The sequence below is a fragment of the Leptonotus elevatus genome, chromosome 3, assembly GCF_054856555.1.
Source record: "Leptonotus elevatus isolate MCC_2025b chromosome 3, RoL_Lele_1.0, whole genome shotgun sequence".
NCBI classification, from domain to species: Eukaryota; Metazoa; Chordata; class Actinopteri; order Syngnathiformes; family Syngnathidae; genus Leptonotus; species Leptonotus elevatus.
In genome coordinates, this window is record NC_141241.1 from 7,533,529 (window position 1) to 7,551,327 (window position 17,799).

At 36.9% G+C, this 17,799-nt stretch overlaps 1 protein-coding gene across 3 annotated transcripts in view; it reads left to right on the plus strand.

The window, feature by feature from the left end:
• chst8 (carbohydrate (N-acetylgalactosamine 4-0) sulfotransferase 8) overlaps positions 1 to 17,799 on the plus strand; it is a 150,361-nt gene extending 132,562 nt beyond the window's left edge. For all 3 annotated transcript variants that reach the window (XM_086072009.1, XM_086072010.1, XM_086072011.1), the window contains exons 3-5: positions 3,864 to 3,901; positions 8,030 to 8,428; positions 10,300 to 17,799. In XM_086072009.1, the coding sequence (XP_085928135.1) occupies positions 3,864 to 3,901; positions 8,030 to 8,428; positions 10,300 to 10,986 (1,124 nt within the window). In that variant the 3' untranslated portion in view covers positions 10,987 to 17,799. The remainder of the gene's footprint in view (positions 1 to 3,863; positions 3,902 to 8,029; positions 8,429 to 10,299) is intronic.

Here is a 17,799-nt window from a genome sequence, read left to right on the forward strand (position 1 = left end):
GGACAAAGCTAGGAGGTGATTAGGATTGTCACAGAAGCTTCTGTCAGTAAAATAAATGTAGTGTGCTCAAGTATAGACGTATATATAATGTGTATAAACGCAGTCTATGGTGTGTATCAAAACCAGGGTTATTATAGTTTAGGAATTTTAAATTGAGTTAGTTTTGATTTCGTTTTGAGTTTAGTTGTTTAAATTTAGTCCGTTTTAATTAGTTTTCATGGTGGTTCTGTTAGTTTTTATTAGTTTTAGTTATTTAAAAAATGCTTAGTTTTAGTTAGTTTCAGTATTATATATTATATAGTATATATAGTATATAATTTTAGTTTTGTGTTTTGTGTTTTTTTAGATGTGTATTACTTGTGCGCAATATTTAATTAACACCATTGTAAAATGAAAAAGGTAACACATTTCTTACCTAGTGTTGCATTTGGGCTGAGTTAAATGAAAAAGGAGGCGAGCTGAGCCCTTGGAGCCAAAAATCAAGCACGCAAAATTGTCGCCTAAGAGCAACGACATCTGAATGTGCTTTTCTATTGGCTGCTGCAAACGTCCTTATTCCGGTTAATATCAAAATAAATCTACTTCAAATCACATTTTAAATCATCCCCAAAAGTTCATATATTAAATTAATTACCAAAGACTAAAACGAAGGGCATTTTCGCTACAGTTACAGTTAGTTTTGTAAACAAATGTAGTTTCAGTTAGTTTTCGTTTTTTTAAAGCATTTTCATTTTTATTTTATTTCGTTAACTTTGTTAAAAAAAATATATATTTGAATTAGAATTTCCGTTAACTAAAATAATCTTGATCAGAACTGGTAGCCCTTCATAATCACTACCCAAGACATAGCTCAAAAAGATTAGTGGCAACTGAGCTAATGGTTAGCTAATCCCTGACGCTAACATACTATACTTACCTGTATTGTGGATTTTATAGTGACAGTGGAAATTAAATAATGTACTTGTATCTCTTTTCTTCGAGTTGTGAATCTTGCATGTTGTCATTCTCTTTTTGACAATTTTATCATAAATATAATCCTTAAATCCCGATGGAATAATCTCCCCTCTATAATATACTTGCTTCAGGTGCACTCTGCATCAAAGCTTCCGGGTGGATCCTGTTTGTGTGCACCCCCCAAAAAATGGCACACTTGAACTTAAAACTGCAAAAGTTAAAAAATAAAATCAAATAAAAAAGCAGGACGAGTCAACTCATGTAGTTCAAATCTAAGTCAATGTTGAGTCTTTCAAAGTTTTGACGCATATTAAAACGTGACTCACATCCCCCACCTGTGCTACACATGTCAGTTTTCACAATTTATTAACCGTTTTGCCAGGCGCCATGGTGAAAATCGATAGCGTAGTTACGCAGAGTGCAATTGACTGCCTGTGAAATTGCAATCAAACAGGCGCTATTACCCGTAACCAAATAGACACTACAGAGATAAATGATGTTTTCAAATCCCTCCCCCCTTTGAAATGATATTACATGTTTTACTTATGATACATTAAAGGAGGGAAAATGCTTCTTTCGGGCATCCCGACTTGAAAGAATATTGCGTTCGCGAAGGATTTGAAGCCTCTTTTTGCAACAAATTTGTCGAATAAAATCAACAGGATTCACTTTACTGTAAACCATGACCCTAATATTTTGTTTTTCTTTTTGTGCATTTACGGCGCTCCACCACATCACATTGGAAAAAGATTGAAAAATAAATTGCGGACTTAATGTAAATATAACTTAGGTTCATTTGTTGCTTCAGTGTTAAACACAGCAAAAGGTGAAGCAAAACATCGGCAAAAGCAACAGCCCAGACAAAACGTGTAAAAACACGGCGGATGGAAACGAAAGAGCGGGGAAGGAAAAAAAAAACCTCCTCCAGAGAGACGCAATTAGACCTTGGGAGATTTCAATTACCACCTCGATGGGCCTTTCAAGATCAATAAGCAGCCTTGTATGTCGACGTGATGGTTGTCTGAGGGGCTCATCGCGTTAGCAGACGCTTTTGTGGACGCACCCCCTCCTCCTCCCCCTCTTATTGTTGTGTGCGTGTGTTTGCGGTGCTAAATATTCATGCGTTTCATAAACGGCAACATCATGTGATGGATCCGCGCAGCCTACATGAGCGATCATTAGGAGTGAGGAGATCAAATAGTACAGCTGAACCAAAACAAGATTGGGAAATATCGCATGACCCCCCCCCCCAAATGGGAAAAATAGCACGGGCAAATGAAGTTATTTTCTCATCTTGTTTTTTGCAGGGTACAATAAAATCTCAAGAATATCAATCTGGAGCGGCCCAGCGTCAGAAATGTTGGTCTCGGATATGTTCTTTGTTGCAGCCGGAACGTTGATCTTAAATCTGTGCAGGGTACAACTAAATCTCAAGACTATTAAGGGAGGTTTGGGAGTTTTTTTCTTGGCAAGTCACATCAGCTCCATGTATTGTTAAGGGGGACAAAAATCAAGCACACAATGAAATGTACACTTTACTGTGAAATGAGGAGTGTGGGGATGTTTTGCCGCATTCTGCACACTCTTGAATACTACTGGGTCAAAAATAACCAATTTTTGGTCACAAATTGGACCGACACGCTGCTTGGGTCAACTTGACCCAGGTTTCTGGGTTGTAATCCAAAATTGGGTAAAAGAGTGTGTGTGGGCGAAAAATGAAATTTCAAGAATATCAACGTATTCTGGGGCTTTTTGGCACAACAAAAAGAACAATGTAGCTACTGTCACATAAGTTAGTGAAACCTGAATTAATACACAGGAGGAGGCTTGGTTATGTTCTACTTTGGTGCATCTGGCACGTTTGTGTCATGTCCGTGCAGGGTTCAATGACATGTCAAAAAAAAGCACAGCATTCTGAAGTTCAAATGTTTACTGAAGCGTAATTAAGCTATGTTCACAATGCAGCTCAATTACGATTTTGTTTCCTTAGCTGATTTTTTTCTAAATCCCACCCACACAATTCACATTCACAAGAAACTAAAATGTAAAATATTTGCAATGCCTCACCTTCACCCATTCACACACACATTCTCACACCAATGGCTAAAACAAGTTAGCATACGAGGCGACACTCGTGACTAGCATAAACTGGTGTGACATCACACACACAATCATACACCTATGCTATAGTGTACAATGAACACTTTACACAGGCATTCTAAGTGATTCAATTCAACTTTTGTAACCTCCACATAATAAGAAATGTGTGGGAATACAGGCAATATGTGACTGTCAAGTGTAATGGCACGAGTGAATGCTAGCTGCTAAAGAAAAGCAAAGGAAAACACAACTACTTCACTTGCGTTTTGGCATGAGACTCGAGGTGCATTCAATGACCGCTCAAAGCGTAGGAAATGGCAGACATGCAGAAAACTCAAGCAATGAATCCAACACCGTAGCTTTAGAGTTCATATTATTCTAGCACCCTTGCCCGAATCCTACGTGGCCGCTGGTGAACGCATCACTAAGCTAGGGTTTCGGTTGCCATCCCACTTTCTCACTCTCCCTTATCCATCACTTCCATCCCCCAAATTGGAAGTGACAAGCCACTTACGCAAAGGTGTCTACGCCTAGCAACAACCCCCAGCCCTCCACTGCTTTCCTTCGACTGCCACCCATCAGCAGCCACGTAGGCCCACTTAGACCTGTCAGCCTGATTAAATGGCAGCTGGTTTTAGGATATGTTGCAGGTTATATCCGAAAAATATGTCCAGAGTAATAAACGTCCTGGGTTCCGCTTCTTTAAATCTGCCAATGAATCTCCCGCCTGTCACTATGGTGACCATAAAAATGTCTCCATAGTCCTCGATGGACTAATTGACTTATTTTGTTCTACTTTCTCCCCACAGGTATGAAGCTCGATGGAACTGCGCTGCAATCCAGGGAGGTATGTTTACTCCATGCACACAAATACACACACACACACACACACACACACACACACACACACACAGTCAGGCACATGCTCACCTGTTATCTATTGCAATGGGAGCGAATGTCGGCCTTGTATCTCTCAGCGTGTCCGATGGCATCAGTGTAAGAGGATCTGACCTCGGGCAGTATCCAGCACCGCTTGTGTCTTAGTCGGACTTGACTACTTCCAGGGTTGGTTCACAACTCCCGTTGTTTTTCATTGTGTCCACGCTAAGAGATTTGTGTTATTGTGTCAAAGATTATTTGGGTAGGGGTGGTTACCTACAATAAAAAACAAAATAATTATATATATATATATATATATATATATATATATATATATATATATATTTAATACAATAAAAAAAATGATTGTATTTTTATAATGTACATAAATACATTTTAACTCATTCACTTCCATACATTTATTTTAAAAAAGATTATTAAAAAATTAGGGGTAACAGGTGGTTAAAAATTGTAATCATAATTTATCGCATGACTTAACTAGTTAACTCACGATTAATCACACATTTTATGTCGGTTCTAAATGTACAATTAAAAAAATCTAGGTTTTCATACTCGTGTTAACAAAAGTGGAAAAAAAGTTAAACTAATAGAAATAGTTCAAATGAATTTTTGACGTTTATAGCCGTCAATGGCAGTGAATGAGTTAAAATATGCTAGAACTAATATTTAAGTTAAATAAGTTAAAAAATACACTTTTTTTATCTATTCTGTAAATAAAAAAATATTTAATACAACGCAAATATGTTCTATTTACTTGCTATTTAATTGTATGATATATTTTTCTTATGAAATGTCAAAATCAAATACAAATATATATTTATTATAAAATATATTTTTAATTATGTCTTTCTAAAAAAAATATCCTATAAACTATATAACTATAACACAATCAATGCAACACAAATATGAACTATCATTTTGTTTTGTTAATATTTTTTCAATGAGGTAATGTACTCACTAAAACACCTTGAAACACTATGAAATGTGTTTTAGTATTAATAAGAATACTATTTAAATTCTTAATTTTTCAATTAATTAAATATTTTTTAATTCTATATTCTTTTTAAATATATTCCCCAAAAATCTATTTAAAAAAAAGTCATCGATAGTACAAAAGGTTCATGCTGAGTATTTAATGGTTTACTTTTGTTATTTTGTTGTATTATATAAATTTATTCCTTTTATTGTTATTGTTAAATGATAATTTCTATGCATTTGTTAATTCATAATAATTATATGTTGTTTACCTACTTATATGGATTTTTTTTTCAATCAATATGCCAAACGAGAAGTGGTAAGCAACAAAACCAATTACGAACTATACAGCTCATGACGCTTAGAAATTGCAATCCCGTCATTTGTTCAGAATTAACGCTGATATGACAATTAGCGTCTAATACTCTTTACTCACACTCTATGTAAAATGTTGATTTGTTTTTTGTTTTTTTATTCTATCCTATGCACTAAATGGGTAATTTGGGCTGTTAGAAAAATAACACATCCCGCATGTTTGTCAAACGCTTCCACATGGGGAGCTTGTTTGTTGTAGGCTGACACACAGGTTTGTTTTACTATCTTTCCGGGGCCATCTCATTGACATAATGCATTTCCTAGCCCCTCCCCTTAACCCCAACAATCAAAAATGATTGCCTACCCCTATTCCTTACCCTAACCTCAACCATAACCCAATTCAAACCTAAACTCTAAAACCAAGTCTTGACCCTCAAAAAGAGGTCCAAACTTGCCCCACAGCAAAATGGCCCCACATGGACGGGTGGGCCCCACAACTCTGTGAAATCCCGAAATGTTGGCCCCACTATGTGACAAAAACAAGACCACACACACATTCTGTCACAAAGGGTTAGCGTCACCATCTCGCCACTCAAACTTCACATAAATTGTGTAGTTGCGTGAGAGAGAGAATCAAAACATTCGCATGCTTCACTTATACTTAAATTTAAGAACCTTATTGGAGAATCTGGGGGTGGGGGGTTGGGGGGCGAACTGCAACTCTGCAGGGGGTCAACTGTAGTTTTAAGTTGTAGTAATACCAGTCACCTCTAGATGGCAGACAGGTCTTATTTGCTTATTTGTATACTGTCCCAATAACTTGAGTAGTCTTAGTCATTTTGCGCGGCTTTGGAATGATATAACGTAATAAACGTAGTACCTCAATAATATAAACATTTTGAGTGATGATGTTTTTTGTGGAAAATTGGTACAAAATTAGTTCTTGCACTTAATGTTGGTTTCTTGTTCAACAGTTACGTGCTGTCCTTGAATGGTACTTTTTATGCAAGGAAGCATTTTGCACTGGAAAAAATATCACGTTTTTTTTTCTTCTTGTTTGTTTACTTTGAATCCTTTTTTTGCTGGAATTTATTCAGAGCATGTATTTTGACCAAAAGTCATTTTAAAAGCTTGACTGTAGCAAACCTGATTTACAACAGGATCTTTATCCGGACTCGTGAACCTACCAGAGCTCATTGCCCTTTTATTCATCTGCAGGGACGATCCCACATCCAGGATGACATCAATGTCGCATCGTACTCGTAAAATGAGTCCAGTAACTTGATGACACCATCAGATCGTTTAATTGAAATCAAATGTCAGCATGCGCAGTGGCCGTGGGCCTGGTGGCCATCAGGCAGTAGGAGATTCTAATTGAAACACACCATTAAGTGTTTATGGGACACCTATATGATAGCAGCATCTCATCATAGGCCCAGGATGGATTTGGCCTCTGTGTATCGGCAACATGAGACGTGTTCTTACGGTGCAACAGCACCATCTAGTGGCATATATAACAACTGCGTGTTGCAGTGTGTTGTAAGCAGCTCACCTATGCTGGAATTGCCTCACTGTTTTCTTTGGATTCATTCAAATATGTATGACTGCACGTGTATTAAGAAAATGTTTTTGTATTTCACAAATGTGCTTTATACATAGTTTATACCTCCCAGAATAGTGCTTGTCTCCTTGCAGTCGAGTTGATCAGGTTGGAGATTGTGTATTGATTGTGTCCTGTGGATTGTTGCTTCACGTCCTCCGTGGCGACAGTGCTGAAGTTGCCAGCTATTGATTGACAGGACATTTTGCTGATGTATTGTAAAGCACTGGTTAGCATCAGCTATTTTTATTGATTTATTTTATGTATGTTGTTGTATTTGTATGTTCTTTTGTTTTTGCAATAATTGGTATTCAATTTTTTATATAATCATAATTACTATGTATTTTATTATATATTTTTATTGGTTTGATGGAATATAAGGAATTATTTGTTATAAAGTTACAGTTAAAGTTATTACATACATAGTATTAAATATTTAATGTTGTATTTTGTATTTTTTATTTTTCATATTTCCACCACAGTCTTAAAAGCTATATGAGCAAAATGATCTTTGGAATGAAAACCCTGAAGAAAATCGAAAGAGGTGCCCAGTATACTGATTATAAGTATGGGGCCTGAAATTGAAAACATTATTGTTATCCAAGACCTATTTGAATACAGAATGGCATTCTATTGGATAAAAGCCATTTACTCTGTCAAAAAATATATATATAATAATAATAATTGATGCTATCATTGCCCTCTCATTTCTCACAAGCAGATGATTTACTAGGAAATGTTTCAATACAATATTTCTAATGGGAATTATGCTCTCATGTCTGTGTGCCAGTTACGCATGCCATAAAAAATTGCAACAAATTATTTCGTTTATTTAGTTTTTGTTTGGAAAATCATGTTGACAAATTTTTTTGGTATGATATTGTGAATCCCGTGACCGTGGATGGATGAATGGATGTTGTGAATGAAAATGGTAAAATTAGGAATCTGAGAAATTTCCCACCGTGTTTGTTCAATTCATTCATATATTAAATTAACTGTAACAGTAGGAAGAATATTTCACATACTAGCAAGTACACAGTCAAACTTGAATATCACCAGTCATATCCTTACAGTTCATTCATTGAGGTTTTTCTTTTTCCACTTGGGTGACGGTTTACAGTTTAATAACATATATTTATTTCCCCCCCACCCCCACTTCCCCACTCCCAATCTCTTTCTCCTCAGGACAAAGACCAAGGAAAATCTAACGTCATGCCGAGTCCGATCTCCCCCATACAGTTCCCACAGTTTTGGAAGAGAGAAGAGCTGATCATAGGTGGATCCCAGGAACAAGACTTGGGCTCGCAGCGCATCTCAAAGAAGCACCGCAAGCTCCTGAAAACAAGTCCTCCCAACCAGCGCACCAACCGCCCTCCGTCCTCCTCCTCCCCGTCCTCCTCTTCTGTGTTGTCAGGATTGTTTTCCCTCCAGCGCTGGCGGAAGCTCTCCAGCCTTATGCAGCAGCGTCAGCAGCTCATCAAGAAGATGTGCGCCAAGTACAAGAGCAAAGTCTCCAAGACCATCACTCAGCAACACGTGAGGAACATCTTTGTTGAGGACAAGCACAAGCTCCTCTACTGCCAGGTAATGTGGGGCGGGGGTTCTGATATAAAGTAGGGAGACCGGGGCTAGTTGTTTCACTTTTTATATATTTCTTGGAATCAATACATCGTAAACAAAATGTATACCAGATAAAAGACCAAAGTCTTTTTTTTTTGTATTCATGTCATTTTCATACAGTAAACATGTGACATGTTGCCCCACCAATGGGTAAGTTGTCACACTATATGGGGTAAGATGTCACACTGGATTTTGCAACTAATAAAGCAAGGACAAAATGACCCATTTTCTCCTGTTTTGTTTTGTTTTTTTCTTTGTTTGCTTTTACAGCCAGGGAAATTGTTTGTCATTTATCTTGAAAATGTACCAGTCACTGAGCAAACTTTAACAGAAAATATTATGAAATAGATTAAAATCCTTAGGAACTGCTGGCATGTACTGTAGGTCATAGCTCTCAGCCTCAAATGCCTGTTTTGCTTCCCTTAAACTGGAAATTTGAGATTAAATTGAAAAAAAAAAAAAAGCATTTCAGTCAATGGATTGATGGATGTTCCTTCATAAAACTTAAACCAATCCTGACATGTGGGCATACTATAGTTCCAACGACAACCGGAAAATCAATTTTTAAACAATGAAACAAAAGTAATTTCCTCACTCTTGAGACTCATCATCTGAAGGGCAATTCTGGGATATGTAAACAGAGTTGCCAGAGGTGCATTTTTTATTGGCCCATTCTTTGCATATGTGACAATGATGATTATAGAGACTATTTTAACACCCCTCACCAGCGCAATTCGCTTTTAGAGGGAGCGTCATCTTCGCATAATTAGCGTCAATCAAACTATTAACTTGTAAGTGGGTCGTTAAACTATGTAACAAGCAAAAAAAAAGAAAAAAGAGGACACTGCTCATTGGGCCTGCTTTAGCACCAAGGCAGAAGTTAGAACACAACAAGCTCAAAAAGTTTGTTTGTTTGTTTTATTTGAACTCATTCACTGCCATTGGCGGCTATAGTCGTCAAAAATTCATTTTATCTATTTCTATTAGATTAACAGTTTTTTCCACTTTTGTTAACAAGAGTATGAAAACCTTGAATTTTTTTTATTGTACATTTAGAACAGATATACAATTTGTGATTAATCGTGAGTTAACTAGTGAAGTCATGCGATTAATTATGATTAAAAATTTGAATCGCCTGACGCCCCAAATTTTTAATAATGTTTTCTTTTTTTAATTCATTCACTGCCATTGACGGTTATAAACGTCAAAAATGTATTTAAACTTTTCGACGTCAAAAATTAATTTGAACTATTTCTATTAGTTTAACTTTTTTTTCCACTTTTGTTAACAAGAGTATGAAAACCTACAATTGTTTAATGTACATTTAGAACAGATATAAAATTTGTGATTAATCGTGAGTTAACAGCCATTGACGGCTATAAACGTCAAAAATTCATTTCAACTATTTCTATTAGTTTAAAAAAAAATCCACTTTTGTTAACAAGAGTATAAAATTTGTGATTAATCGTGAGTTAACTAGTGAAGTCATGCGATTAATTACGATTGTCGCCCCTAATTTTTAATAATCTTTTCTTTTTTTTTTATGAATTTATGGCAGTGAATGAGTTAAGATTCGAAGATGCCGGCATTTGCACATCATTTTATTTTTTTGTCTATCTGATGAGTTTTTTGTAAATCAGACTTCATGTTCAAGCAGTTACTCAGTACTTGAGTATTCTTTTCAGCGAATACTTTTTTACTTGTCTACTTTTTACTTTTACTTGAGTAATATTATTTGGAAGTAACACTACTCTTACTTGAGTACAGTTTTTGGCTACTCTACCTACCTCTGTACAAGATGGACTATAACATACGTAAACTTTTCTACTACATAGGTGCCCAAGACAGGCTGCTCCAACTGGAAGCGGACTCTGATGGTGCTGACGGGTGTAGCGTCGGACCCTCAGAACATCAGCCACGATACCGCCCACTTCGGAAGCACCCTGAAGACCCTGAACAGCTTCGACCGGCAGGGCATCATACGCCGCCTGGGCAGCTATACCAAAGTCATATTCGTGCGAGAACCTCTTGAAAGGTTAGTGTCGGCCTACAGAGACAAATTCGAGAACCCCAACGACTACTACCACACGTTGTTCGGGAAGCCCATCATCTCCAAGTACAGGCCCAACGCCTCGAGGTCAGCCTTGGAGTCGGGCAGCGGCGTCACCTTCCAGGAATTTGTACAGTACCTCATCGACGTGCACCGGCCCATGGGCATTGACATCCATTGGGAGGCGGCCAACCAGCTGTGCAACCCGTGCCTCATTGACTACGACTTCATCGGCAAGTTCGAGAACATGGCGGAGGAGTCCGACCTGCTGTTGCGCTTGTCCGGAGCACCGCGCAACCTCACGCTGCCCAACTTCAAGGACCGCAACGTGGCCGACGAGAGGACGTCATTGAAGATCACGCAGAAGTATTTTGCGCAGCTTGGCGTGTTGGAGAGGCAGCGGGTGTACGACCATTACTACATGGATTATCTCATGTTTAATTACTCCAAACCTTTGCAAATTCTATACTGACAGACTCCCGTCGATACTTCTTGCCGCCACTCCTGCAGCTATTCCACATCTGTCGTTGAATTGAAGAGGAAGTCAACCTTAAACATTTCTTGACACTAATATGTTAAATGTGACCTCGCTAGTTTAAACATGACATTCTTATTAATATTACATTTGTGGAATATGAGTTATGCAGCAAAATTCTGCAGTTTTTATCCATCTCAGGGGGCGGCCATTTTGCCACTTGATGTCGACTGAAGATGACATCAGAGTTGCTCAGGGCTCAGGCAACGGCCAATCACAGCACACCTGGTTTCTGCACTGCAAAAACTGAAATTTTAAGTAAAATATAATTTCTTAAATCTAAGCTAAATTTGCTTATTTTGCTTTAACAAGTTATTTTTACTTCAAATTAAATTGTCAGACAATATCATTGTGCTAGTTTGTAGATTACTTAATTATCTTATTTGATCAAGCAGTCTTGGAATTGAGTGTTATGTTAGTTTTAAGTACTGTGAGGGTTAAAACAAGCATTTTCCACATTTTAAGATAACAACTAACCAACATCAAAAGCCTGAATTAATTTTTAATTATTTTGTTTTTTGTTTTGTTATATTTACTAAGCTAACTTTTCCTTGTCACAGTACCAGCTCAGTGGTCTAGTGGTAGAGTGCCTACCCTCAGACTTGGTGGTTCTCGGTTCAATCCCTGGCTGGATCATACCAAAGACAATAAAAATGGGGCCTGTTACCTCCCTGCTTGACATTTGGGTTAAGTTATTCAAGTGTAAAAAAATATATATATATTTATGTATTTTAAGAAAATAATTATATTTATTAATATAACATTACTTGTTTTTAGTCTAAAAATACTGTTTTCAAGAGCGCTGTGGTTGATATGAGCCTAGTATTATTTTATTTTTATTTTTTTTATCTTACAGGTAATTTTAAGTAAAATGTTCTTGTTCTGTTGGCAGATAATTTTGCTTATTTGAAGTAATCATTTTCTTATTTCACTTTATTTTTTTCTTAAAATTTCTACTGTCCGTTTTGCAGTGTGAAGCTGAGCTGTGATTGGCTGTTACCTGAGACCTGCGCAACTGGGATGTAATTTTCACTCAACTGCAAGTGACAAAATGGCCACCTTCTGATATTAATAAAAACTGCCGGATTTTGCTGCTTAACTCGTATTCCACTAATAATAATAATAACCAGAATACCGCATTTAGACGAGTGGGGCTGCATAGAACATATTACAAGAATTTTGTTTGTATTTTACAGAAGGGTGGAACTGCAAATGTGTACTAAACGATTTTGACTGGGATATCTTACAACATACTGCAAAGTCGTTCGAACGTATTGGTAGAATGCGGGCCAAATGCTTTAAAAAAAAAAAACGTGCACAAATAAGTCACTTATGGCTTATGTTTTCCCAATATGAACGAACAACTTTACCATTGTGTTCGAATGACTTTACAAATATGTTGGAACGACATGGCCAAGTCAAAACTTGACTCCGCATTGGCAGTTCCACGCTTCCCTTGTTTTTAAAACCTTTGTACAGATTACAAGATGCAAAAATGTGCATAATGCTGCATTCAGTTTTTACGGCTACCACTTGACAATAAGCATACCCTTGGCTTTATAAAGGATTTTTCAGATTGGTTATGAGTATGTTTGTTAATGCTTTGAAAAGCCAAAGTTGCTGTAAAATCATAAGTGTGGAAGTTGACAAGAAATAAATTTGTTTTAAAGCTGCATCAAGGACGTTGAAATGTTAAAATTACAGATTTTTACACATCTATATGCAGAAGTAAAGCCCTGATGTGTAGAGCAAGCCCTAATGTGTTGACAACAACTGCGTCGATAAGCCTGTAAGTCTTAACTATACTCTAATTTCGCGCAAATTTCTTCAGAGGATGTGACGTAATGCGCGCTCTGTGTCCAGGTAGAGTTTCCAATTATTTAATTTTTTCACTTCTGCTTTGTTGTTTTAATTTCTTGTTTTACGCGATTTGAGTTTATTGCTGGAATGCTCAAAAGAATCTAATCTAATACAAATAAAAGTTTCCACTTCTGCACCATAAAGTAGTGATGGCAAAATGAAGCTTCATGAAGCATTTGCGATACTTTTTGACTCCTCTAGATGGTGCTCTTGGTTTAAAGATAAAGGCAAGTGCAATGAAAATGGATTACATTTGCATTGCATCTTTGAATCATGAGTGCCATCTTGAGGAGTCAAAAAGTATCGCAAGTGCTTCATGAAGCTTCATTTTGCCATCACTACCATAAAGCGTAGAAAAAGTGCTCACGCTGAGACAAGCGAGATAAACAACACGACTGAAAACTTTTCCATTGTTGAGTATGGAGTCTGCCGGGAGTAAGAAAAAAAAACGCTTTCGAGGACAGCTGGAACTCCGGCACAGACCCACCCAAAAAAAAAAAAAAAACGCCAAGTTTTATCCAGCGCGGCAAAATTGGGTCTGATAGGTGCAGACAGAGGACTCTCTGGGTATAAAGACCCATTGTTGGCATCCTTTCTAAGTTTCTCCTGAGAAGGTAAGATATGATAACAAATGAAGGAGGAAATTAAACGCTAATATTGCTTATGAGCGTTGTAAATGTGATCGACATGACGTGATCCGTGTATAGCTGATGCATCAATATTATTCGCAACTTCAGCGTGTTACCAGTCAACAATTTATATGACGAGCACAGACACACGTTCCCAATGCCTTCAAAAATATGTTTAAAATAAAGACTTTATTTTTAGTGGCTTGATTTGAGGGATTATAAGAAACAAATGAATTTGAGCTTTATTGTGTATTTGAACTACAGTTATAATCGCCTAAAATATTACTACCGTTGCAAGCGTGAACCAAACAACACAACATAATTGAATTTGTATTGAGAATGTTTGATATGACAGTATTAACTTCCAGAGGAGTTTCTATTCACTCATGCTCGTACAGCCCTGCGCGGGTCATGCACGAGCATCATGGAGGCTGCATTTACGCTTTAGTCCAGAGGTGGCAGTCGTGAGTAAAAAACAAAATGGCAAACTCCTTAATGTAGCTTTAAATTCAATTAGGCAAGCATTGGCATACAGTGTTCCTTCACTACTTAGCACCGAAAACAAATCCAACTCTACTTCGCAAAAATTCACCTACCACAGATTTGTAGATATTATTGATCGCATCACCTGTGAAAAGTGAAGGGAACACTATATCTGAACAAATTCCAATACGGTTTTTGATGCATTGCAAAATCCTACCACAGCAATTCAAAATCTGTTTTCTTCAAGATAAGTCAGGCTTGGAGAATAACAGCTCTAGTAAGTAGACACAAGTCGGTTCTTATGAATTTACAAAACAAATGAAGCTATAAGCGTTATTCATATGCCTTTTAAATGGGTAGCCCCTTATTGTAAAATGGTGCCTGTTTGTGTGACGTTGTTAAAACCTATCAACCGTCTTTCAATGCAAACTATATATTATTGACTACAAATACACGGCAATGAAGACTTTTGAAATTATAGATGTTTATGCTTCTTTTAGAGGAAAACATGTTTATAAAAGTGACTTTCAATTATGTCTTGCTGTAAGTCAAATAGTAAAAGCAAATGCCTTTCCACCAAATGCATTGACTTAACTTAAAGAGGAAGTCAACCTTTAACATTTCTTGACATTAATATGTTCTATGTGACCTCACTAGTCTAAACATGACATTCTGATTTATATTACATTTGTTTTATTATGCGGCAAAATCCAGCCATTTTTATCCATCTCAGGGGGGCGGCCATTTTGCCACTTGCTGTTGACTTAAAATTACATCACAGTTGCTCAGGGCTCAGGCAATGACCAATCCCAGCTCACCTGTTTTCTAAAGCTGAGCTGTGATTGGCTGACACCTGAGCAACTTTGATGACATGTAAGTGGCAAAATGGCCGCCTTTTGATAATGATTAAAAACTGCTGGAATTTGCTGCCTAACTCATATTCCACGAACGCTATGTGAATCAGAATATCGTATTTAGGCGAGAGGGGCTGCATAGAACATATTAAAGTCAAGAAATTGTTTTTGGGGTTGACTTCCTCTTTAAAGCAGCTCCAGCATTGGTATACCTCTATGTATCCGTTCGTACTAATACACATATTTGATGTACATGGTTTTTGCTAAACATAAACAGTCACAAAATTGACTATATAACAACCCACCCCCTCTCAAACGTGTCCCGTGATGTCCACTCTGCAGCTGTGCGCACTTATGGTAGCATTTTTGTACTTTTATGCTCTGTTATGTTTGTGCTTTGAAATACTAATCGTCACTTGGAGGTATTTACTTGGGCGTCCAGGTATTTACAGGGTACACCGTGTTGCTGCTGCCTGTTCGTGGTATAGACTTTAATAAGAGTGTTGATAGTAGCAATGCAAATCATTTTGCATATAACATAACAAAACAGATTTGGTTCTTAGACAATCTAAAAATAAATAGTGAGCAAAGTTGCGAGAATTTAGTAGAATTTTGTCTAGAAGTTCTACACTGACTTATAAGTTTGTATTCCAATAATTGTATTTGTTTTTAAATAATGTTTTTATGATTGTAATTTTTATTTCTTGTTTATTTATTTTTTCAAGCCACATCATTTAGTTTGGTCTTGTTGCTAGGCATAATTCATAGTAAACAATAGCCCAATTGGCCAAAAACATATCTCAGGATACCAACTTGCCTGGACACCCAAAATCTTCGTAATCGGATGATGAAAAATTCAATTCAAACTGAAATGGATTAAAATAATACAACTTGATTATTTCTCAACTTTTCTCCTCAACCCGTTCATTTCATCTGCTACTCGGTTAAGGCCTTCTCCTATTGACTGACAAGTATCAGTTCAAAGTATCCAACAATTAACTATGTGATAAGTTTATTCAAGCAAATTAAACCTTTTAAATTCTCTGTATTAAATATAAAATTCATGTTGCAACGGTAGTCCCTCCTTTCCCCGGGCCCAATTGCAGCTGATATGGATCATGATACACAACAAATGATGCATGTGGATTTTGCAACTGCATTACTGCTCTGTATTACGGTAATTATAAAATTTATTGATGCCTTATAGTTTTACAACTGAATTTGAGCTCTACATTGAATATATGTTATAAATAAAACCATATTTTGCCACTGGGAATAATGTAACATTTTGAACATGTTTCAGTTTACCACTAATAAAGTTTTTAAGTTTTTTTTTTGTTTTTTTTGTTCAATTTCCTACTAAATTCTCGTGACAAAATGTTCCATGTTGACTGCTCAGTCAGTAACACTGTACCCAACACTACACTCATACACACACCGTACCTATCACACCCAGTCTGCAGCATTGTATAAGCTTTTTTCCACTCTTTATTGTGTACAATTGTATAATGGGCATTCAGATGACTCTATATTTTTCTATCTATTTCTAATATATCTCTATCTACACACATATAGTATATAATATAATCAGTGCTTAATGTGAAGTTTTGTTTTGTTTTGATGTCATTGATTGTGACGCCAACGTGTCGCCACAAGATGAGCTTGGACTCCTATTGAGTTTTGTGTTTGGTGTGCGTGGTTGCACAATTTTCAAACACAATTATACATTTGTTCCCTCCTTAGGATGACGGACGTTACATCCCGCCTAGTGACCAAACCACCAAATAACTGTTCTTGTATTTGTGAGGTCCAAATGCCCAATTCCAATTTAACGCCTATATTCCGATGTTCATTTCCACGTATACTTCAAGTAACACATCCAATATGGCAGTGACAACACGGAAGTAAACTATAATACAGCTAACCTCCACTAGCATTTTATTGTCTATGTGCTACGGCTCTCCAAAGCAAACGTGCCCATATTTGGAAGTGGTTGCTTAGCAGGAAGTAGGCTGGAGGTTTTCCCCTCTGGTTTGGATCCAAAGTAGATTGGTTCACGTGGTGGTTGCTGATTAGTCCAGTCCAACAAAAAAATAGCACAGAGGTTCATTATTAATCCTGATTTTAAATGTGACATGCATTCTTGTCTTTCTATCGTTGTGTAGCGCAACCTTGGACAACCATGCAGTCGTTTTGGCTAATGCTAAAATGAGCTCCCAAACAAAGGACAATTGTGTATGCCAAACTCCAACACAAATGGCACTAAACTTGTGTATTCGCCTTATAATGTGCACTATTAGAAAGTCTAGAGCCAAGGCACATGTTTTAAAGGTACGTCGCAATTTACGAGGTACTTTGTATGGGTTGGCTACATGCTTTTGTGTTTTACGTGACAAAATGCTCTGTAACGACGTGTTTTTTTGTGAGTGAGTGGAAATTCACGTTATTTACACCTTCTACCTATAATCAAATTCGGTGGTGCGACCCATTATGGTGACTTGGTATTTCTTTCTTCTCACTATACTGTGACAGCTTTTGCAAAGTTCCAATATCTAATCTTTAATTAGGTCTTTGTCTGATTCAGTGTTGGTTATAACCCCACTCCTTGCCAAAAAATAAAAATAATAATCCTGCGTCATAATTACTGCTTTTAGTGCCCCTCCGCTAAACATGATTGATCTGTGTGTGTGTGTGCGTGCGCGTGTGGACTGAAAGCATTCAGTAACTGAAGTAACAAGTGAATGTATCATTGTTAATCATTGTGCAATTGTGTGAGAAAAAAAAGTGTAAAAAAAAAAAAGATCTCAAGCCCTTTGTCTTATTTTACACTGCCAATCAAATGGTGACTTTTCAGGAAGACCTTTTTCAGGTGGCTCTTTTTTCCGGCAAATGAGTGTGTCTACTAATAAATTGGTCTTTAGCAT